Below are 25081 nucleotides of genomic sequence, written 5' to 3'. Positions count from 1 at the left end.
TAAAAAAAAAAAAAAGAGACTCCTACCCAGAGTACTAAAACCTGCTTTTCCTATTGCACATGCGGGGGTGGGGGCACAGCGGGGGCCCAGGCCAGCCCCCACAGCAGACAGGGAGGGAGCACCACCCAGCTCTGCTCCTGGCCCCACACCCGAGGCCTCGGCTGCCAGCCCTGGGGCTCCGCTCCCAGCCCGGGCTGCTGGCCCCAAGCCTCGGGCTCCAGTTCCCGGCCCTGTGCCCAGGGCCCCAGCTGTTTGCCTCAGCTCAGCTCCCGGCCCTGCCCCTAGGTGTGACCCCAGTCTCATCCCCCTTACCCCTGTCCATGTCCCCACCTACCAGAGCCACAGTCCCACTCCCGACCCCGGCTCGGCAGTGGGGATGGGGGTCACACGAGGTAAAAAGTTTGGGGACCACTGCAGTACAGAGAAAAACTGCTCAAGCTCCTTGTTTAAAACTCCTACAAGGCAATCAGGCCACACAACTGGCCTGTTTATAACAATCAGATGGTGCAGAAAAGGAACCTTGAGGAGCTGATAACTGATGCACCTTTGCTCTCATTGGTACCAATTTGTTTCCTCCTGAGCAAGTGCCTCGTCACTAGCTTGCTCTGTCAGAGGGCTACCCATTATCTCTAGGTCCCAATATAAGGCCTCTGCACTCCCAACATTGCCCAATCCCTCCTTCAGAACATACATGCGTAATGAGCCCTTGCCAAGTCCAAAGCCAGGAAAGAAATAAAGAGAAAGGAAAGAGAAACACACATCTCACTTCCAGGGCTTCCATGTGTCTGCTGAAATATCCATAACAAAGAGCAACTCACTAGTCACATCAGTCTGTCCCCACCCTGATCCAGCTCAGTGCAGAGTCCTTGGTGGAAAGCCAGCCCCACTTCAGCATAAGCAACATGATAAGTGCCAGATCTCAGCCTTGATACAAGGTGCACTTCTCAATAAAGTACCAGCCACTGTGCAAATTTAACTCATACACTAAACAAATCATTGTTTTGCAATAGATCATTTTGCATTCCTCTCCAGTGACCAAGTTCCATACTTACAGGTGTCAAAATAACTATTTAATTGTGGGGCTGAGTTTTTTTCTGTTTGTTTTTTTACCGCAGATACACAAATATCTTGATATTTTGACACAGGCCCACATGACATTCTCATAAGCAAACTAGGGAAGTTATTACAAGATGGGTGCACAATGGGTTGAAAACCCATACTCAAAGAGTAGTTATTAATGTTTCATTGTCAGACTGGGGGGAACTTTAGTGGGGTACCCCAAGGGTCTGCCCTGCGTTCCATACTATTCAACATTTTTATTAATAACTTGGAAAAAAGGAAGGGAAAGTATCCTTAAAAACTGTGGATAACACCTAGCTGGGAGCAGTTGCAAGCTCTCTGTAGCATACTATTAGAATTCAAAATGACCTTGACAAATCGGAGAATTGGTCTGAAATCAACAAGATGAAACTCAATAAAGACAAGTGCAAAATACTACACTTTGGTGGGAAAAATCAAATGCATAACTACAAAATGGGAAATAACTGGGTTAGGCAGTAGTATTGCTAAAAAGGATTTGTGGGGTTACAGGGGATGACAAACTGATTATAAACCAACAGTATTAGGCAGTTACAAAAAGAGACTTAATATCATCCTGAGGTGTGTTAACAAGAGTGGTCATCTGTAAAACACAGGAGGTCATTGTTCTGCTCTACTCAGCACTGATGAGGCCTCAGCTGGAGGCCTCAATTGTGTTCAGTTTTGGGTACGACACTTTATGATAGATGTGGACAAACTGGAGAGAGTCTGGAGAAGAGCTATGAAAATGAGAAAAGGTTAAAAAACCTGACCTCTGAGGAACGGATTAAAAAACTGGGCATGTTTAGTCTTTAGTAAAGAAGACTAAAGAAGGACCTGTTAACAGTCTTCAAATATGTTACGGGGTTATAAAGAGAATGGGGATCAACTGTCCCTGTCTACTGAAGGTAGGACAAGAAGTAATCAGCTTAATATGCTGCAAGGGAGATTTAGGATAGTTACAGGAAAAACTTTCTAACTGTAAAGGATAGTTAAGTACTGGAATAGGATTTCAAGGGAGGTTAAGGTTTCTAAGAACAGTTTAGACAAACACCTCTCAGGAATGGTCTAGGTTTACTTGGTCCTGCCTACAGGAGGCTAGACTAGATGACCTCTTGAGGGCCCTTTCAGCCCGACATTTCTATGATTCTATGAAACAGCAGTTTCCAGCTTACTCCGCCTAGTACACAAACCTACAGATAATGAAGAGAGTTTGTTTCTGAGATTACAAATCTAACAAATGAAGCTGGACAGAACAGTTCTGTTTACTGAAACACCGAGCTGAGCTCTTCTGTACTGCAATGACGAGACAGCAAAGCTGAAGATTTTATCACTTCTACCAAATTCTCTCTAGGCCAGCAGTTGAAACTAGATACAGAATTTTTAACATACTTTACCCGAAGATTCAGACTAGAAACAGTTGTTCCCTCAGCTTGGGAAACTTCCTTCTGCCCATAGAAGGAGAATAAAAATTTCACAGGAGGATTTATTGGAGGTCAACTCTAAGAGCATGAGGATCAAAACTCATTATAGCTCACAAATCCAAAGTAGGGTTGGAACTGGGGTCACTGCTCCTGGAAGCAGCAATGGATTGAGATGGACAAATACTAGTGCTTCTTTCTTGTCTATGTCTGCACTAACAAGGAGGTGTCTAGCTCCAGATGTGATGTAACCAATTCCAGCTTTCCCTGGGGGTTCACCCAGCTGGTACATGGATCATGTTTCCTGAGCAGGCATTTGAATGTGCTTGTGTAGAAAGTCCCACAAGTTTAAGAAGAAATTGGAATTGAAACTAAAAATAGCACCAGAAGACAGGAGACCTGTCATATAGAAACAGTCGCTTTTTACACAGCAGACCCAAGTCAATTCCGACACGCAAATCACTGGTGCTGCTTTGCAGCAACAGAAATTTCTGCTTCCATAGAGTCTCAGCAACAAGCGTTCATCCACGAAGCTCCAACCGCAGGGCACATCTACACTTACAGGGCTGCGCCACTGCGGCACACGTGGTGAAGACGCTCTATGCCAATGGAAGAGTCTTCTCCCACTGGCGTAAAAAAAACACACACAAACACACCCCCCACGCGGCATAAGCAAGGCTACGATTTTGTCATGGACATTTTTTGTAAAAGTCAGGGACAGGTCACAGGCAATTAAAAAAAAGTGACGGAAGCCGTGACCTGTCCCTGACTTTCACTAAAAATATCCATGACAAAAAGGGGGAGGGAGGAGGGTTCAGCACGCTGCCCTGCTGTGGCTGGGAGCTGTGGCCCCTGACCCATGGCTGGGAGGGACCCCCGCCTGTGGCAGCTGGGGAGCTCCAGGGGTCCCCATCAACCGTGGGGACTAGGGAGCTCTGGGGAATTCCCCCCACACGCACGACGGGACCTGTGGGGGACCCCTGCCACTCCAGGCAGCAGGGGGTACCCCGTAGCTCCTGGCTACCAGGGAAGGTGGGGCTAGCCTGCAGCTCCCAGTTGCTGCAGGCTGAAGTCACAGAGGTCTGAAGAAGTCCTGGATTCCATGACTTCTGCGACCTCCATGACCAAATCGTAGCCTTAGGCATAAGCTAGGTCAGCGGGAGAGCTACATCTCCCACCAACATAGCACTGTGCACATGACTGCTTATGTCAGCGTAATTTATGTCAGTCAGGGTGGTGGAATATTCACACCCCTGAGCCACATACATTTTGCAGACATAGGCAGTAATGTAGACATAGGCTCAGGTGAGCAGGCTAAAGCAACGAGTACTTCCAATCTCTATTCTGCTGCCCTTGTTTCCCTGAAATAAACTAAGCCTTCCTTTGAATGCTGGGCTCTAATCCAGAAAAAAGGAATTCCTGAGATCTGGCATAAAACTGCCACTTCTGTACCGGCCTCTGGGATTGTGAGGAGACACGTTTCAGAGTAACAGCCGTGTTAGTCTGTATTCGCAAAAAGAAAAGGAGTACTTGTGGCACCTTAGAGACTAACCAATTTATTTGAGCATGAGCTTGTAGCTCACGAAAGCTCATGCTCAAATAAATTGGTTAGTCTCTAAGGTGCCACAAGTACTCCTTTTCTTTTTGAGGAGACACGGGAATTGAACAGCTGCTACCTTTCCCCCATAAATTGATGAACTTCACTGAGGAGCAAGGTGATCGCTCACTCTCTCTAAACACAACCATACCCAGAGTCTTATGGCAGGAATGCCAAAAAACCACGTTGAGACCCATGAATATGGAAGCCATATCAGCACCACTGTTCTGCTGAGCAAGGCTGAGTTCCTTGGATATCAGCTCCCGTTCTGAAGAGTGCTTTTTTTACTTACAGAGAGAGCTGTGCAAACGCCAAGGCTTCTGAGGGAGTGGAGTCCGCTGCACACTACAGCAGCTTGGAGTAGGGGGCTGTTTTCCTTTATCCACCTCCAGTGGATTCTTCCTCGTTAGGCCACATGCCAAACCAGACAGGCAAAGGGGACTGGCATAGCAACTATTTTATTAGGAAATTATTGCGACGTATAGACCCAGAATGATAATTAGCAGCTTGCCCAGGGAGCACCTCCCTCATCGGTTTTGCCTCAAATCAGACCAACCTAGACCCATGGTGCATCCACCCATTTGGGATTTTTTAAACACAATCCAAGGCATTTTATCACATTTGAAGCTAGACAGAAAACACTGGAGCATCTGCTGCAAGGAGCCCAGGAACAATCCTGCTCTTGCCTCGGGGGTGGAAGTAGATGGAGCCAAAAGGTCCCAAAATCTAATGTGCTAAGGAGCCACACAGATCTCCTCATTAAGCAGGTGTGATTATTCTCTCCACATGGGTTCTGAATATACAGGAAACAAAAAAAGGCAAGTCAAATTTTGGGGCCTGCCAAACCTGCCGGAGGCTTTTTAACCATTATAAAGCCAAAGCAGAGCGAGATAGATCTAGAGGCTGCAGCATCATATTACACTGAACAAACAAGATATACTTCAGTCTTGAAATAAGTTGAAATACTAATGAAAATTAATTCACTGCTTCCAAACATCCTGTCCCAACCTGCAGCAACTCTGCACCGTCTCAGGGGTAGTTCTACGAAAGTTCTCTGCAAGCATTAGCGTAGTCATTAAGCAATTAGGTGTTGCCTGGGACTCCGCAAGTATTCTGGGTTAGGCCCTGAAATCCATCCCAAGAGGGGCTCAAGAGTCAGCCTGGGCTTACATCCTGTCACGGTTCCTCCCCCACTCTGAACTCTAGGGTACAGATGTGGAGACCTGCATGAAAAACCTCCTAAGCTTATCTTTACCAGCTTAGGTCAAAACTTCCCCAAGGTACAAAATATTACACCCGTTATCCTTGGACTGGCCGCTACCACCACCAAACTAATACTGGTTACTGGGGAAGAGCTGTTTGGACGCGTCCTTCCCCCCAAAATACTTCCCAAAACCTTGCACCCCACTTCCTGGACAAGGTTTGGTAAAAAGCCTCACCAATTTGCCTAGGTGACTACAGACCCAGACCCTTGGATCTTAAGAACAATGAACAATCCTCCCAACACTTGCACCCCCCTTTTCCTGGGAAATGTTGGATAAAAAGCCTCACCAATTTGCATAGGTGACCACAGACCCAAACCCTTGGATCTGAGAACAATGAAAAAGCATTCAGTTTCTTACAAGAAGACTTTTAATGAAAAATAGAAGTAAATAGAAATAAAGAAATCCCCCTGTAAAATCAGGATGGTAGATATCTTACAGGGTAATTAGATTCAAAAACATAGAGAACCCCTCTAGGCAAAACCTTAAGTTACAAAAAAGATACACAGACAGAAATAGTTATTCTATTCAGCACAATTCTTTTCTCAGCCATTTAAAGAAATCATAATCTAACACATACCTAGCTAGATTACTTACTAAAAGTTCTAAGGCTCCATTCCTGGTCTATCCCTGGCAGAAACCAGCATACAGACAGACACAGACCCTTTGTTTCTCTCCCTCCTCCCAGCTTTTGAAAGTATCTTGTCTCCTCATTGGTCATTTTGGTCAGGTGCCAGCGAGGTTACCTTTAGCTTCTTAACCCTTTACAGGTGAGAGGAGCTTTCCCCTGGCCAGGAGGGATTTCAAAGGGGTTTACCCTTCCCTTTCTATTTATGACACATCCCTAGCGGGCAATCGTCTCTACCCAACTGTCACGGTCATCCTCAGGCTGGGAAAGACACAACTTGCAGAGTTGCCCAAACAGAGTCCACCCCACCTGCCATCAGGTGAAACAGCATTAATGCCACAAATGGCAAAAGAGCTAGCAGCCTGAACTCACAGGTGCATGGTGAATGCTGCTTCCAGAGCTGCTATCTGAAGTGGATAAGGGGCCAGGAGATGGTAGCAGAGGTTGAAAACGTCAAGGAAGTCACTTACGGTAGCCTGTATTATTATTATTATCTTTCCTGATATCAGCGTATGAGGATCTCCTGAGTGAGTGAGCAACCTGTGTGCACAGAACGCCATACAGGGGTAAAAAGTATGAGAAATATAATTTAGAAGCTGCTTCTCCCTCCCATCCTAAGTCCATCCTTGTCAGAGAGGAGAACAACCTTGGACTGGCCCCAAGTTGTTGGAAAAGGGGCATGAACCAAATTACCTACTTAATGGACCTTTCAACCTGTAACTTCTGTAACCAAAAGGCAGAAAGAGCCTCTATCCTTGGGAACTTTGTTTCCTTTCATCAAATCAATTTAGTTTGTGTGACACTACACCCGATATTCTTAATAGAGATGTTATTATTATATAAGTATGGCATAACTGTGATGTATTTTACGCAAGACAGGTCATGTGAGATAGCATCGAAAAGATGATGATCTACTGAATATGATTATCCTATTTGTATCATTTTGGTATCTGAAGTTAGGAATATTGTCTATTTATCTATTACAAATGTGTTTTACACCTGGGGAACGCATTAGGGAGAACACTAGGTCTTAGAAGAAGCTAATCTCCCACCGGGGAGCCTTCCTGAGGAGGCTACAATTAGCTTCTGAGTCATGGCTGCTGTGACCCTATAGGGACATATGATCAAGTCACCTGGTGCTGGACTCCATCTTGGAATACCAGTGTTCTTCCACTGACCAGGCGTGGGAACCAAGCTGGGAGACAATGGGTTCCCGCCATATGCAAAAGCTATCTAAGGCAGGGGAGTGACATCATTGTGGTTCTTCACTGACTCCCCACCCAAAGAGACTCTTGGAAACACCCGAGGAACAAGGACTGGACTGGGGGAGAAAGGATGGACCGAGGCTAGAGGGATTTCTAGCCTGTGAAAGGAATACCTGGGGTTTTTAAGCTTCAAGCAAGGACAGCTGGCCCCTTAAGAATCCCTGTAAATGGCTTAAATCATCATTTAGGGTGAGAAGTTGCTATGCATATCCAATCTCTTTAGTATATTAAGTTTAGATTGTGTTTTTGTTTATTTGCTAAGTAACCTGCTTTGATCTGTTTGCTATCTCTTATAATCACTTAAAATGTCTCTTTTGTAATTAATAAACTTATTTTTGTTTTGTCTAAAAGCAGTGTGTGGGAATTATAACTGGAGGCAGAAAGCCATGTATATTCCTCTCCACATTGACGGAGGGGGCGAATTTCATGAGCTTACACTGTACAGATCTCTATGCAGCGCAAGATGGTATAATTTTGGGTTTACCCTCCAGAGGGGGTATGTGCACTTGAGTAACTGGACAGTTCCTTAGGGAAGAGTATAAAAATATTGCTTGGGCATGTAGGAATGATATCAGGAGGGCCAAATAGCACCTGGAGCTGCAGCTAGCAAGAGATGTCAAGAGTAACAAGAAGGGTTTCTTCAGGTATGTTGGCAACAAGAAGAAAGCCAAGGAAAGTGTGGGCCCCTTACTGAATGAGGGAGGCAACCTAGTGACAGAGGATGTGGAAAAAGCTAATGTACTCAATGCTTTTTTTGCCTCTGTTTTCACTAACAAGGTCAGCTCCCAGACTGCTGCGCTGGGCATCACAAAATGGGGAAGAGATGGCCAGCCCTCTGTGGAGATAGAGGTGGTTAGGGACTATTTAGAAAAGCTGGACGTGCACAAGTCCATGGGGCCAGACGAGTTGCATCCGAGAGTGCTGAAGGAATTGGCGGCTGTGATTGCAGAGCCATTGGCCATTATCTTTGAAAACTCGTGGCGAACGGGGGAAGTCCCGGATGACTGGAAAAAGGCTAATGTAGTGCCAATCTTTAAAAAAGGGAAGAAGGAGGATCCAGGGAACTACAGGCCAGTCAGCCTCACCTCAGTCCCTGGAAAAATCATGGAGCAGGTCCTCAAAGAATCAATCCTGAAGCACTTGCATGAGAGGAAAGTGATCAGGAACAGCCAGCATGGATTCACCAAGGGAAGGTCATGCCTGACTAATCTAATCGCCTTTTATGATGAGATTACTGGTTCTGTGGATGAAGGGAAAGCAGTGGATGTATTGTTTCTTGACTTTAGCAAAGCTTTTGACACGGTCTCCCACAGTATTCTTGTCAGCAAGTTAAGGAAGTATGGGCTGGATGAATGCACTATAAGGTGGGTAGAAAGCTGGCTAGATTGTCGGGCTCAACGGGTAGTGATCAATGGCTCCATGTCTAGTTGGCAGCCGGTATCAAGTGGAGTGCCCCAAGGGTCGGTCCTGGGGCCGGTTTTGTTCAATATCTTCATAAATGATCTGGAGGATGGTGTGGATTGCACTCTCAGCAAATTTGCAGATGATACTAAACTGGGAGGAGTGGTAGATACGCTGGAGGGGAGGGATAGGATACAGAAGGACCTAGACAAATTGGAGGATTGGGCCAAAAGAAATCTGATGAGGTTCAATAAGGATAAGTGCAGGGTCCTGCACTTAGGATGGAAGAATCCAATGCACCGCTACAGACTAGGGACCGAATGGCTAGGCAGCAGTTCTGCGGAAAAGGACCTGGGGTGACAGTGGACGAGAAGCTGGATATGAGTCAGCAGTGTGCCCTTGTTGCCAAGAAGGCCAATGGCATTTTGGGATGTATAAGTAGGGGCATAGCGAGCAGATCGAGGGACGTGATCGTTCCCCTCTATTGGACATTGGTGAGGCCTCATCTGGAGTACTGTGTCCAGTTTTGGGCTCCACACTACAAGAAGGATGTGGATAAATTGGAGAGAGTCCAGCGAAGGGCAACAAAAATGATTAGGGGTCTAGAACACATGACTTATGAGGAGAGGCTGAGGGAGCTGGGATTGTTTAGCCTGCAGAAGAGACGAATGAGGGGGGATTTGATAGCTGCTTTCAACTACCTGAAAGGGGGTTCCAAAGAGGATGGCTCCAGACTGTTCTCAATGGTAGCAGATGACAGAACGAGGAGTAATGGTCTCAAGTTGCAGTGGGGGAGGTTTAGATTGGATATTAGGAAAAACTTTTTCACTAAGAGGGTGGTGAAACACTGGAATGCGTTACCTAGGGAGGTGGTAGAATCTCCTTCCTTAGAGGTTTTTAAGGTCAGGCTTGACAAAGCCCTGGCTGGGATGATTTAACTGGGAATTGGTCCTGCTTCGAGCAGGGGGTTGGACTAGATGACCTTCAGGGGTCCCTTCCAACCCTGATATTCTATGATTCTATGAAGCCTTCCCATGCAGAGCTGATCACAGCTGTATGTTTCTGCAGCTGGGTGTCCACCTACCTGTATGTGTGCTGGTGAAGGTGCAGATGGGAGTGGACTTGGCAGGGGATCACAGTAGTAAAGGGAACCCAGGCTGGCGAGTCAGTCAGGCTCAGTGGTACCCCAGTTACAGATGGCACCCCGGGGGTAACCCGTCACCATATGTTTGGCCAGATAGATTTTTTTAAGTCCAGCTAAGGATGGTTCTAGCTAGATGGGGCAAGAAATTGAAGATATGATGAGCTAGAACACATACAGAGTCTTGAGGAAAAAAATTAACTGTTAAAATAAGACCAGGCACAAAAATAAAGATGCTTTGTGAACTCAGTTCAAGAAGAGTGTGCATGGCCCAAACTGTAAACAGGATTTGCAGCTAAATGGATTTAACAGCTAATTAGGCCTTTCCTATTAAAAGGTTGTAAAGATATATTTAAAGTACTGTCCCATGGCAGACCACAGCAATCTATTTGATATCCTAAGCTTGGACCTCTGCAGATCAAATCAAATTAGCTTTATCAATTGCAAACAATTATACTGACCTCAGCTAACACATCCTTTTGATTACAAAGGGCCCAGTGTAGCAAAAAGAAAAGGAGAATGAAGTGAGCTGTAGCTCAAGAAAGCTTATGCCTAAATAAATTGGTTAGTCGCTACGGTGCCACAAGTACTCCTTTGCTTTTTGCGAATAGAGACACTAACACGGCTGCTACTCTGATACCAGTGTAGCAAAGGGGACCCAAACGGAATCTCCAGCTCCAACTGACAAAGGATAAAAAGTGAGACTTGCTTAGTAAAAATCCAAGGTTAGTCATAGTTAGAGCAGCACATCCAGGCTGGCAAATGAAGTGGCATAAAGCACACCAGCATTCCCCTTAGAAATCCTCTCTCAGCAGCTATGAACAGCTGAACTGTTCCAGTTGGACTGTACCTGCATCAGAGGCTGTATGTACTCCTGATCCAAACAAAGCACAATTCTAAGATGCAAGTCAGATGGAGTCACAGCCTCCCCTTCCTGCCAACTGACAGAAGAAACCGCCTTCTGCATAAATTAACTGTATGTCACCTCCTGCACCATGGCTGGCAGAGGGCACATAAGGCCCTGGCCCAGCTAAACAGTCAATATGCATCTTGTATGTTCATGTTCTCCACTGCCCCTGCCATTAGCCAATCGGGGGTCGGGGATGAAAGCAACTGTTAGATCTGGATGACAAAAACAGCACAGGAAAGCCTTGAAAAAGCAACTTTGTCAAAGGCCAATCACCCTCTCTGAGAATTCAGCATCCGGCTGAGGGGCTTTAATTCACACAAATGGAGATACTATGTTGCTATGCTTCAGAGATACCACAAGAATGTATTTGCAAAACAGCTGTGGTTGTGAACTGTTCAACACTAAGGTGCTTCTCTCAAATATATATGCAAGATCTTTCCACTGTCAAGCCTTAAAGTGAAAGTGTTTTAAACTTCAGACTTTTACAGGCACCATCTCTGATTGGCTATTCCAGATCTCCCTTCCCCATCCTCTTCTACTCTGTATCCCCAGGTTCCTCCCACCAGTGATAAAGCACACGCTAAAATAAATTCACAGCATTTTTACAGTAAACGAGGGAACAAAAAAAAGAAGAGGATATAAAACTGAAAAACGGAGAAGGTAAAAGAAGGAGGAATGCGAGTTATTCTGAAGCCAAGAACCTCAGTATCCATGAATTTGGTCAAAAAAGTACCCAGATCTGAGCATGGGTATAGGAGCCGTGAATGCCCAAGTTCCAATTCTGGCCTCCGAGTCTCTCCCTGTCTCACTACATCTCCATTTTACAAATGGACAAACTAGTACAGGGCTTCTCCATCTTGGGGACTGAGGGTTGTGAGGATTCATTGTTTGTAACATGCCACCTAAGTAGCAACAGGAAGTCACACCTTCCATCACAGCACAGAGAATGCTCTGCCCACTTCCAGTGGCAACTGAAAACAAAACTATACCCAGACCTATACATGTCTAATTACATTTCCCTGTTGTGTTACACTCAAGGGATTATTTTCAAAACACAATTTTATACATGAGTCTATGCTGGCAAAGGAGAAGCCCCAATCTGCCCATGTCATGCTCTGCAGAGCGCAAATGGCTTAATTTGCTAGCAGTTCTGACTTTGAGCATTGTACCTCTAGTTATGTCTTGTGTGGGCTCTGTGTACAAATAGCCCTTGCTTTCTCTTTCCAGCCTGACATGCAGTGTGGCTTTGCCAATGGCCACATCTTCAGATGGTGAGATACAGCCATGAGAGGGGCTTCTGAGATGCTTGATCAAAAGTCGAAGCAGCCACTGTGACCTTGGGCAGGGACCCACAGGTCTAGCATAGGCATGGTTCATTCTGAAGACAGAAAGCCACAAACAGGGCCAGATCTAATTTCCATTGAAGTCAATGGGAGTTGGATCAGGTAAATAGGGACTTTCCAATCATCTACCTAGGTACTTATGTAGCCCCATCACCATAATATCCAAGTGCCTCCCAAGAATTTAAAAACAGGAAGAGCAATCAGGGATAAAGACCACCCACAAGATTATCTGGAGGGAAGGATCCCTTGAAGAATCTGCTAGACTGACATCCTGTGATAAGGCCTCGCGATTGCCAGCAGCTAGAGACACCCTACCACCACCACAATCTTACAGCAGTCAGGATGGAAAGTGCAACCAGGTCCAATTTCCCTGAGGCTTTTTCAGTCACAGCAAGATACAAACTGCTCATCTCTAGGTCATTCTGGACAACATGACACTGCAGTCCAGATTCAAAACTCCCCTGTAGAACAGGAAGGTCACAGAAGACTGGATGCTCTAAGGCTGACCACAGAGAGAAGCAGCATACAGTCCTTGGGCCAAATGAGAAAGAGTATGCCAGGTCCCAACAGGTCTGCAGATAATGGGGTCAAGTCCCTTGGGGTTGACACCTTTTCTAGTAGTCACTGCATACCCCTAAACCCGTGCCTGCATGGCTGGCAACTTGAGGTCACAGAGAACCACAGCCTCCAATTGATGAAAGCTTTAAACACCAACACAGCCATTCGATAGTCACTACGAAATGCAATGGGACACCTGGGAGTGTAAAGAGAAACAGGCTGAAGAAACAGAGTGCTGCAAGAATCCTGGTGGCCACTGGCCACCCATGTAAGGGCACAGTAAACAGCCTAGAAGTGCCACAGGCCTATCTGACCGCCAGCACACGGAGAAGGAGGAGGACTACCCCTGCCTGTGACACCTTCAAATGACAGACAGATCAGACTTGAGGAGAACTTTTCTTTGGTTATTATTTTTAAAAAATGACAAAGGCTGATTTTCTCTCCCCAGTAGCCATTTTAGGAGGGAAAGACTGCTTTCCAACATGGCTCAGGGACAATCACAGCAACCGCAGAAATTCACTGGCTTCTATCTCCCTACAAGCTATCTGGAGTTCCCAGAGAGCAGCATTCTCATCTTTCCCCTTCTTGCCTTTGCCTTCCACCCCACAGACACACAGACCTTCACACTGACCACAGAGAACTAATCTCCCAGTACCTCCCTTATCAGAAACATCAACGTTAAATCCACAGGCACATATGGGCTTCACACATTCCAGACAATATTTTGTACTAGTGGTGCTTTTCCTTTTCAAATCATTTAGCAACCATTAACTAATCTTCACAACTCTCCTTCAAGACACATCAGTCATGTCCCTATTTAAAGTTACCTGATTTTCAGGGTGCTGAGTCCTTCAAGAAGTCCTTCATGAGACCAGACTTGCCATTTCCAATATTTATAAGATAAAGCCCAAACAGGAAGATATATGTGACAGAGGACCTAGGGTGTGTCAATAACTTATGTTTTATGGTGAGAGAATTTAATACAATAATTTTTAAGGGTCACATCCTACTTATGTGTGTCCAGCATGGGCTGAGACTAGGGCCTTGTCTGTCAGTATAATTAAAGCAGTACAACTGTCCGAAAAATTGGAATGATACAGAGAAGATTAGCATGGCCCCTGCGCAAGGATGACACGCAAATTCATGTAACAGTTATATCAGTATACCTGGGAATGAGTGACAGGGAATTGATCACTTGATGATTACGTGTTCTGTTCATTCCCTCTGGGGCACCTGGCATTGGCCACTGTCGGAAGACAGAATACTGGGCTGGATGGACCTTTGGTCTGACCCAGTATGGCCATTCTCATGTTCTTATTCTTGTACAGGAAGGGGAATAAGCTATTCTGGTATAAGACACCTTTATACTGGTAAAATTGTCCACAGTAAGTTGCAATGAAATAATTATTTTAGTTTAAAAAAAAAAAAAGTCACCCCCTCTAACCTAATCAGTTGGACCAGTACAAAATCTATGTGTAGACCAGGCTATAGTGTATTCAGCCTGAGGTCATGAGCTAGTTCTGTAGAAAGGAATAATGGTTCAGATCACCAGCTGATTATCAGATTTCTCTAAGAAATGGAAATTACTTGGTCTTTTGACATACCAGCACTGGAGACACAAAGGTTGGGAGTGGAGTGGGGGAATGTGCTCCCAGAGATAACTAGGAGACAAATCTGGACAAATGCACCACAAAACCAATGATATGCTTGAGATACATTAATGATATTTTCATCCTCTGGACAGAAGACAAACTCCCTCATAGATTTCCACCACAACTTCAGAAACCCGTCCCTTAAACTCTCTGGAACACTCCCACTCTAACCTCAACTTCCTGGACACCATGATCAGTTTAAACAATGGTACCTTACAGACAACTACTATGACAAAACTCTGTCCTTGCCTCCGTGGGTCCTGCGTTTCCTGGCGGATTTTGCTAGCCTCAGAGGCTCACTGTGACCCTGCACGTAACCCTTCTTTCTCTAGAGACAAGGGTCACAGTCTACTGAGCCATTTTCATCATAAGCCAGCGAGGGAGGTGAGGAGAAGTTATCCTTCCTTGCACAGTCTCTGTTGTCTCCCAGTCTCAGTGATTAATCAGGGAGCCTGCGCACACCCTCTATTCCGGGCTCCAGCCCAGGGACCCTAATAGTATCAGTTATGGTAGCTGAACTTTTAGAAACATGACATGTACAATTCCCTGGGCTACTTCCCCCACAGCAGCCCTCACTTCCTCAAGCTCCACTTCACCCTTACCTCAGGGCCTCCTTCCTTGTGCCTGATATGGTGTGTACTACTCAGCCTCTCCAACAGCGCAACTTCCTCCCACAGCTCCTGACATGCACACCCACCTGACTGACTGGGAGGCTTTTAACTCATTTCAGCCAGCCCCTGATTGGCTTCAGGTGTCCCAATCAACCTAGCCTTCTCCCTGCCTTCTGGAAAGTTCTTAATTGGCCCCAGGTGTCTTAATTGACCTGGAGCAGCTGCCATTTCACTTATCTTGGTACCAGGGATTTGTTTAGCCTGGAGCTAACATATCTATCTCCCACTACTTTTCTATAGCCATCTGGCCTTGCCCCGTCACACTATATACAAGAAACCCATGGATCACCACACCTACCTTCACAGATCCAGTAATCAAACACACCAAGTTTCAGAGTAGCAACCGTGTTAGTCTGCATCCGTAAAAAAAAAAAAAAAAAAGGAGTACTTGTGGCACTTTAGAGACTAACAAATTTATTAGAGCATAAGTTTTCATGAACTACAGCTCACTTCATCGGATGCATACAGTGGAAAATATAGTGGGGAGATTTTATATGCACAGAGAACATGAAACAGTGGGTGTTACCATACAGACTGTAACAAGAGTGATCAGAAAAGGTGAGCTAATACCAGCAGGAGAGCGGGGGGTGGGGGTGGGCAGGGGGGTGACACCTTTTGTAGTGATAATCAAGGTGGGCCATTTCCAGCACTTTACAAGAACAGTAGGAGGGGAAATAAACAAGAGGCAATAGTTTTACTTTGTGTAATGACACATCCACTCCCAGTCTCTATTCAAGCCTAAGTTAATTGTATCCAGTTTGCAAATTAATTCCAATTCAGCAGTCTCTCCTTGGAGTCTGTTTTTGAAGTTTTTTTGTTGAAGAATTGCAACTTTTAGGTCTGTAATCGAGTGACCAAAGAGATTGAAGTGTTCTCCAACTGTTTTTTGAATGTTATAATTCTTGATATCTGATTTGTGTCCATTTATTCTTTTATGTAGAGACTGTCCAGTTTGACCAATGTACATGGCAGAGGGGCACTGCTGGCACATGATGGCATAAATCATATTGGTAGATGCGCAGGCGAACGAACCTCTGATAGTGTGGCTGATGTGATTAGGCCCTCTGATGGTGTCCCCTGAATAGATATGTGGACACAGTTGGCAACGGGCTTTGTTGCAAGGATAGGTTCCTGGGTTAGCATTTTTGTTGTGTGGTTGCTGGTGAGTATTTGCTTCAGGTTGGGGGGCTGTCTGTAAGCAAGGACTGGCCTGTCTCCCAAGATCTGTGAGAGTGATGGGTCATCCTTTAGGATAGGTTGTAGATCCTTGATGATGCGTTGGAGGGGTTTTAGTTGGGGGCTGAAGGTGACGGCTAGTGGCGTTCTGTTATTTTCTTTGTTGGGCCTGTCCTGTAGTAGGTGACTTCTGGGTACTCTTCTGGCTCTGTCAATCTGTTTCTTCACTTCAGCAGGTGGGTATTGTAATTGTAAGAACGCTTGATAGAGATCTTGTAGGTGTTTGTCTCTGTCTGAGGGGTTGGAGCAAATGCAGTTGTATCGTAGAACTTGGCTGTAGACAATGGAGAAATCTTTTATCTACAGCCAGGCACTCAGATACCAGAGAACATGCTCTGAGGAGAAAGTCCAGGATACACACCTTAACACACTCAAAACCGCCTTTACCAAAAAAGGACATTCCACCAGAGAAGTAGATCGCATCATGGAACAGGCCACCGAAATACCCAGAGAGAACCTGCTTCAATATAGAAATAAAACCCCCTCCAACCACACACTCCGAGTTGTCACCTACCACCCCACATTGGAACCCATATGGGGTATCATAAAACAACTGCAACCCATTTCTGTGGAGACCCCATCCTGAAAAAAATCTTTCCTGAACCGTCTCTTCTGACCTTCAAACTCCCCAACCTCATCATTAGAAGCAAGCTCCCCACAGATCAGCACACACCAACTCAAAGCGGCACAGGACTCTGCTAGAACAACAGATACAAAACCTACAGACCCAATGAGCAACACCCCCCAACACACCTTTCAAGATCCATGGGTCCTACACATGCCTATCAAAACATGTGGTGTACCTCATCCACTATGTGCCCCAGTAACAACTATGTGGGTGAAGCAAATCACTATGCTCTCGAATGAACTCACGCAGGAAAATGATAAAAGACAAAACCACCGATGAAGTGAGCTGTAGCTCACGAAAGCTTATGCTCAAATAAATTGGTTAGTCTCTAAGGTGCCACAAGTACTCCTTTTCTTTTTTCACCAATAGAAGTTGGTCCAATACAAGATATTACCTCTCCCACCTTGTTTCTCTGGGAGATAATAGTCATTTGACCATTTTCCCAGCCAGGAGTTCTGATAAAAGACTCTTTTGTAAATGTTAAGGAAACCTCACCCTAATGGCTTAATAGACTCTAACACCTCTGACACAAAAATGAGAGAGGCACCTCTGAACATGCAAGCTGATCCAAGTTACAGGGACTTGCAAAGAGAATCCAGGACACAGCAAGAGAGACAGTATCAGGATAGGGCAAAGCTGATAAACGGACCATAGTATATTCAGAGAGAATTGCTATTTGCTTTTCTTTTTCTTCTGTAACAGCTGAGAAAGCCGTATTTAGTTTACAGAGTAACAGCCGTGTTAGTCTGTATTCGCAAAAAGAAAAGGAGTACTTGTGGCACCTTAGAGACTAACCAATTTAAGTGAGCTGTAGCTCACGAAAGCTTATGCTCAAATAAATTGGTTAGTCTCTAAGGTGCCACAAGTACTCCTTTTCTTTTTGTATTTAGTTTAGTTTATGAGAAGTGTCAATCTAAATGAGTTAAGCAAACAGTTTTTCTTTTAATTCTATTTTCTCTCTTTTTAATAAATCTTGTTTCTGTTAACAGTCTCTGTGGTCTGGATAACCTCTAGCAGGTGTCCTTTGGAAGAGAGGTTTCAGAGTGGTAGCCGTGTTAGTCTGTATCAGCAAAAAGACCGAAGAGTACTTGTGGCACCTTAGAGACTAACAAATTTATTTGAGCAAAAGCTTTCGTGGGCTAAAGCCCACTTCATCAGATGCATGCAGTGAAAAATACAGTAGGAAGATATAGATATAGATATACACACACACACATACACACACACAGAGAACATGAAAAAATGGGGGTTGCCATATCAACTCTAACGAGACTAATCAATTAAGGTGGGCTATTATCAGCAGGAGAAAAAATACTTTTGTAGTGATAATCAGGATGGCCCATTTCAAACAGCTGACAAGAAGGTGTGAGTAACAGTAGGGGGAAAATTAGCATGCGGAAATAGTTTTTAGTTTGTGTAATGACTCATCCACTCTCATTCTTTATTCAAGCCTAATTTAATGGTGTCCAGTTTGCAAATTAATTCCAGTTCTGCAGTTTCTCATTGGGAATCTGTTTTTGAAGTTTTCTTGTTGAATAATTGCAACTTTTAGGTCTGTAACTGAGTGTCCAGGGAGGTTGAAGTGTTCTCCGACTGGTTTTTGAATGTTATAATTCTTGACGTCTGATTTGTGTCCATTTATTCTTTTGCATAGAGACTGTCTGGTTTGGCCAGTGTACATGGCAGAGGGGCATTGCTCACATTGAAATGGGCCAGCCTGATTATCACTTACAAAAGTTTTTTTTCTCCTACTGATAATAGCCCACCTTAATCAATTAGTCTCGTTAGAGTTGGTATGGCAACCCCCATTTTTTCATGTTCTCTGTATGGATATATCTATATCTTCCTACTGTATTTTCCATTGCATGCATCTGATGAGGTAGGCTTTAGTCCATGAAGGCTTATGCTCAAATAAATTTGTTAGTCTCTAAGGTGCCACAAGTACTCCTCGTTCTTGGGAAGACAGAAACCCATAACCTCAAAGGAGAGGTACTGAAGGGTAAAGAGTTTCAAGAACTAACAACCCCCTCTTGGGCCAGGTCTATGCCATAAACGTTTGCTGGCGTAGCTACATCAGGTGCATGATGAGATGTGATTTGCCAGCACAGCTACGCTGGTCACAAAAGTCCCTAGTATAGACGCAGTTATACCGGCAAAACTGAGCTATACTGGCAAAGGCAGTTTTACCAATATACATTGTGTCCACACTAGAAGCGCTTTGCTGGTCTAGTATATCAATACAATTCTATTGGCAAAGCCTTCCAAACGTAGGCCTGGCATCAGTCTCTGTCAAGAGGCATCTCCAAAGGTGTCTTGTGTTGCTATCAGGATGCAACAGAAAAACACAAGGGAAAAAGCCGCATGAGCTGGCAGTGGTGTTGGTCACTTTTTTGTTTGTTTTAAAAGCCCACTCTATCCAGGCTCCCTTTATACAAAGGGCAAGCTGGCACAAATCCAGTTCCCTTCTTCTTTACACTTACTGACACGGACAGGTTTTAATCAGTTGTATTTCACAATACCAGCCATAAACTCAGCATAACCAGGGCACTATAAAAGTCTAATTCCCTGTGGCGATAACTTTCATAAGTTAGCCTCCACCAGTTTGCACAGAGCCTGTAACTCCCATCTACTGCTCTGTCAGGGGCAGACTATGCTACTATTTTAAGATTCTATATTTGTGACAAAGAAATCCCAAGTACACTGAAATACTGTGCTAATCGAGTTGAAACTGCCTCTGGTTGGCAAGTCACAGGCTTCATTTCAAGGTTTGATACTAATTGAAGGAGGCACTCTGAGGGTTTTACATGCTCATTTAAGCAACGCCTTCAGCTAGAAGTGGGATGTGGTTCCTCGACTAATTTTGCAAAAGCACTTCTGTGCTGATCTATATGAGCCAGTTACTCTTCTTGGCCTCTGCACCCACAGACAACAGAAAACTTGCCAGACAATGGTACTTCTATGTTGCAAATAAATATCTACAAGGATTTAGGAAAATCAAACGTATTTTATCTGTAACCTGATGCAAATTCAAATGCAAGGTCCAAAGAGCGGACCTTCCAGCATCGTGTATACAGGGATGTGTTCAAACTGACACACAGGAAGTCAACAGCACTACATAACTAACAGAGGTAACATGATTAGGGCCCATGTCTCCTATGAAAAAATCCCTACGAAACATCTCTTTGGTAGACTTGTGTTAGACACATGGCTAGGCATTGTGACCTAGGTAATGCAGTGATAGATAATGTACACATACCTGACAAACTAAGGCATTCCGCTACACATAACAGGAAGTCCTATCATTTCTGTCTGTGCTGAACCAAGGTTTCCCATTCTGAACTTCAGAATAATTTCTGAAACCGTACACAGGTCTAGGAAGAGTTAATGTCAGTCACTCTTCAAGTGTGTCAAGTGGAGTGCCCCAGGGGTCGGTCCTGGGGCCGGTTTTGTTCAATATCTTCATAAATGATCTGGAGGATGGTGTGGATTACACTCTCAGCAAATTTGCGGATGATACTAAACTGGGAGGAGTGGTAGATACGCTGGAGGGGAGGGATAGGATACAGAGGGACCTGGACAAATTGGAGGTTTGGGCCAAAAGAAATCTGATGAGGTTCAATAAGGATAAGTGCAGGGTCCTGCACTTAGGACGGAAGAACCCAATGCACAGCTACAGACTAGGGACCGAATGGCTAGGCAGCAGTTCTGCGGAAAAGGACCTGGGGTGACAGTGGACGAGAAGCTGGATATGAGTCAGCAGTGTGCCCTTGTTGCCAAGAAGGCCAATGGCATTTTGGGATGTATAAGTAGGGGCATAGCGAGCAGATCGAGGGACGTGATCGTCCCCCTCTATTCGACATTGGTGAGGCCTCATCTGGAGTACTGTGTCCAGTTTTGGGCCCCACACTACAAGAAGGATGTGGATAAATTGGAGAGAGTCCAGCGAAGGGCAACAAAAATGATTAGAAGACTGGAACACATGACTTATGAGGAGAGGCTGCGGGAACTGGGATTGTTTAGTCTGCAGAAGAGAAGAATGAGGGGGGATTTGATAGCTGCTTTCAACTACCTGAGAGGTGGTTCCAGAGAGGATGGTTCTAGACTATTCTCAGTGGTAGAAGAGGACAGAACAAGGAGTAATGGTCTCAAGTTGCAGTGGGGGAGGTTTAGGTTGGATATTAGGAAAAACTTTTTCACTAGGAGGGTGGTGAAACACTGGAATGCGTTACCTAGGGAGGTGGTAGAATCTCCTTCCTTAGAAGTTTTTAAGGTCAGGCTTGACAAAGCCCTGGCTGGGATGACTTAATTGGGGACTGGTCCTGCTTTGAGCAGGGGGTTGGACTAGATGACCTCCTGAGGTCCCTTCCAACCCTGATATTCTATGATTCTATGACTGGTAGCACATTGAGCACCAGGGGAAATAAAACAACATGCACACTGGATAGGCTGTGATCCAGAAAGGATGCAAAGAGAGCATGACATGCACCTTATAAGATGAGCATGGATATCTTGGGTTGTGAGTGTATTACACTGATCTCATACTGCAACTTCAGAGGTTTTTATCTCTTTTCAAACAGTGAGAGATACGGCTGTTTGCCTATCAGATTGTTGTGCAATCACCTCAGCAGCCCTGAGGGAACCACACAGTTTCTAATATCTTATACCTACTACAATAGTCTGAATTTTAGAATGGTGACATACATATATATATTCAAGTAGTAATTCACTTCATCAGCAGGTTCTTTAATAAGATTTATTCAGACACACACTGGCTGTGCCCTAGTGCCTGTACAAGTTTCAATTTGAATTTGTTTCATCAGCCTTATTACCATGATCCATGAACCACATGTGCATCTTCATGCTCAGAGCATTCTCTAGTGGGCTTTTATTAATACATCATAAAGACACAAAACAGCGCCTTCCTTCCTGCTCCCCAAACCGCTGACGGGGATTACTTCACCCAGCACAGGGATGCAGCCATTTCTGGGGTGGGTCCATCAGATGTTGCAAAGGGATGCTTCCCCTGACCTAAGCAGCAGCCACAATTGCTGTTTATCCAGGGAGTTGCCCCTCCGTGCAGGACCCAGATGCAGCTGCCTCTGGGGTAGGGCATGACAGCTGTTGATATAGATTAGAAGGGGAGAGGAATCCTGCACCCCACTGAAACTGCAGGGGGATTCAGCGAACCGGAACGGAGCCCCAGGGGGCCGGGTGGGGAAGGGATCACAGCGTTCACAGCCTGACTGGGCCAAAGAGACAGGGACCAGCCCCCCGCGCCGCCCCCCACCAGGCAGCCCCATCCCCCAGCACCCCGCCCCCATCGGGCTCCCACCTCCCTCGTCCGCCTCACCATCCCTCCGCCTCCCGGCCCGGCCGCCTCCGGCCCGGCGACCCCGGGGCACCCGCACCCAGCACCATCCCTGCGCCTCCAACCACCCCGGCCCCTACCTCCGCGGAGCCACCCGGCCGCGGCCATGGCCCTCAGCTCAGCCTCCTCCGGGCCCCGCCCACGGCCTCCCCCTCCCGGCCCCGCCCACGGCGGGCCGACCGCCCCCAGCCCCGCCTCCGGGCCCCGCCCCTCCACTCACCGGGCCCCGCGGGCGGGCCTCCCCCCAGCCCCTCCTCCGGGCCTCAGCCCCTCCAATCACCAAGCCCCGCCTCCGAGCCCCGCCTCCTCCAATCACCAAGCCCCGCCCGTCTCTGCCAATCACCGCCCTCCAAAAACCCGCCATTTCCCTTTCACACCCGTCCCGCTCCGCTCCCCTCCTGTTCGCCTCTGTCCCGGTCTCCACATCCTTCCCCACCGTGCCCGTGGAACGCTGCGGAGCGAAACCTCAGAGCGCCCGCGCCGGCCCCCCCCCTTGCGCCCCCCCGGCGCGCCTCAGAGCGCCCGCGCCGGGCCCCCCCCCTTGCGCCCCCCCGGCGCGCCTCAGAGCGCCCGCGCCGGGCCCCCCCCCCTTGCGCCCCCCGGCGCGCCTCAGAGCGCCCGCGCCGGGCCCCCCCCCTTGCGCCCCCCCGGCGCGCCTCAGAGCGCCCGCGCCGGGCCCCCCCCACCCCGCATCCCCCGGCGCGCCTCAGAGCGCCCGCGCCGGGCCCCCCCCACCCCGCATCCCCCGGCGCGCCTCAGAGCGCCAGCGCCGGGCCCCCCCCCCTTGCGCCCCCCGGCGCGCCTCAGAGCGCCCGCGCCGGGCCCCCCCCCTTGCGTCCCCCGGCGCGCCTCAGAGCGCCCGCGCCGGCCCCCCCCCTTGCGCCCCCCCGGCGCGCCTCAGAGCGCCCGCGCCGGGCCCCCCCCACCCCGCATCCCCCGGCGCGCCTCAGAGCGCCCGCGCCGGGCCCCCCCCACCCCGCGTCCCCCGGCGCGCCTCAGAGCGCCAGCGCCGGGCCCCCCCCCCCCGCGTCCCTCGGCGCGCCTCAGAGCGCCCGCGCCGGGCCCCCCCCCCCCCCCGCGTCCCCCGGCGCGCCTCAGAGCGCCCGCGCCGGGCCCCCCCCACCCCGCATCCCCCGGCGCGCCTCAGAGCGCCCGCGCCGGGCTCCCCGCGCCACCCACAGCCGCCAACACACCCCCGGGCGCCCGCGCCGGGCTGTCTGCCTGAGCCCCCACTTTCTGTACTTCAGCGTGCGCCACAGCAGCCCTGGTGACCTGGGTCTCCGCTGAGGAAGCTGAGCCAGGGTCCCCGAGGCGTTGGGGCCCACAGGCAGCATCTGCAGGGGGCACTAGCAAACAGCGTCTCTGAAGGAGGCAGCGTCCCTCCGCAGCGGGGACTTGCAGGGACCTCAGGGGCCTCTGCTTTATACATGATGGAAGGGCAGCAGGATTCCCAGGAATTGGCCCTGCAGGTTAAATATATGCTGCCCCTGAAACCCATGTGCAGGCCTAAAGACTCCCACCTTGAGAAAAATATCCAAAGGGTTCTTACTTGGGGCAGATATTAACTGCTCATTTGAGAGCTTCCAGCTGTACCTCTGACAGCAAACATACAACTGGATCCAATGCAGGTTGCACTTAACTAGCACTATATAACCATGAAACTCACTTAGCGTCCAATTCAACTGCCCTTGAACTCAATGGCAAATTGGATCAGCCCTTAGTACTCCTGGCTTCCCTAGTATCCCTTGCACACCGAGCACTGTCTGCGCCCCAAATGCCATTAATCTCTCCTTGGACCCAATTATACCCTGAGCAGTCACGCCAGCCTTCATAACCTAATATCCCTGCTATACCAGATTGCAATACACAGGAGCCGATGATTTAAACCCTAGAAGCCATTTTACCTTTCCTGCTCCCTTTGACATTCCCTGCATGGCTACATTGTTCTTTACATCTCAAGACAGAATTATTGTCCATGGAAGAATGATAGTTATTCTGGGGGAGGAAACTCCAGTTATTAGGAAGAGGCAGGTAATAGTTATGGGGGATTCAATCATTAGAAACATAGCTGGATTTGCGATGACCAGGAGAACCACATGGTGACTTGCCTGCCTGGTGCAAAGGTTGCGGATCTCTCGAGACATCTAGATAGACTTATGTGTAGTGCTGGGGAAGAGCCAGTGGTCATGGTATATGTAGGTACCAGTGACATAGGAAAGGATAGGAGAGAGGTCCTGGAGGCCAAATTCAGGCTGCTAGGTAAGAAATTGAAGTTCAGGACCTCCATGGTACCATTTTATGAAATGTTTCCAGTTCCAAGCACAAGGCCAGTTAGACAGGCAGAACTACAGGGTTTCAATGTGTGGATGAGATGATGGTGTAGGGAGGAGGGGTTTAGATTTATTAGAAACTGGGGAAAGTTTTGGGAAAGGGAGAGCCTATGCAGGAAGGATGGGCTCCACTAAACCAAAATGGAACCAGATTGGCACTTAAAAAGGCCAAACAGCAGTTTTTAAACGAAGGGCTGGAGGAAAGCCGACAGGTGCAGAAGAGCACATGGTTCGGACAGTGACATTCCTTAGGGGGAAGATCTATTAATGGAGATTCTCTATGTCCCAGTAAGAAGGAGAGGATGGAAGATGATAAAATATGGGTAGGATCTGATGAGAAACAGTCAAATGAAAAAGATTCCTATTCAATTACATCATGTAATGGCAGACAGCTAAAAAGTGACACGTTTTTAAAGTGCTTATATACAAATGCTAGAAGTTTAAATAATAAGATGCATGAACTAGAGTGCCTCTAGAGGATACTGATTTAATAGGTATCATAGAAACTTGGTGGAATGAGGATAATTAATGGGACACAGTAATACCAGGGTACAAAATATATTGCAAGGACAGAACAGGTCATGCTGGTGGGG

The 25081-nt window shown here is 47.2% G+C and overlaps 1 protein-coding gene across 4 annotated transcripts in view; it reads right to left on the bottom strand.

Annotated features, from left to right (window-relative positions):
• The window catches only part of INPP5B (inositol polyphosphate-5-phosphatase B), a 51919-nt gene that overhangs the window by 18729 nt on the left and 8109 nt on the right, over positions 1-25081 (bottom strand). Inside the window, exon 1 of one of the 4 annotated variants that reach the window (XM_084652411.1) lies at positions 22239-22298. The exons of the other annotated variants lie outside the window; for them this stretch is intronic. Coding sequence (XP_084508537.1) covers positions 22239-22266 — 28 coding nt within the window. The 5' untranslated portion in view covers positions 22267-22298. Of the gene's footprint in view, positions 1-22238; positions 22299-25081 lie in introns of those variants that run through there. 4 annotated transcript variants of the gene reach the window in all.

This window comes from Lepidochelys olivacea (genome assembly GCF_965140295.1).
Source record: "Lepidochelys olivacea isolate rLepOli2 genome assembly, chromosome: 19".
In the NCBI taxonomy this organism is placed as follows: domain Eukaryota; kingdom Metazoa; phylum Chordata; order Testudines; family Cheloniidae; genus Lepidochelys; species Lepidochelys olivacea.
The sequence above is the reverse complement of the archived record's forward strand: the minus strand, read 5'-3'. Positions and strand labels throughout refer to the sequence as shown.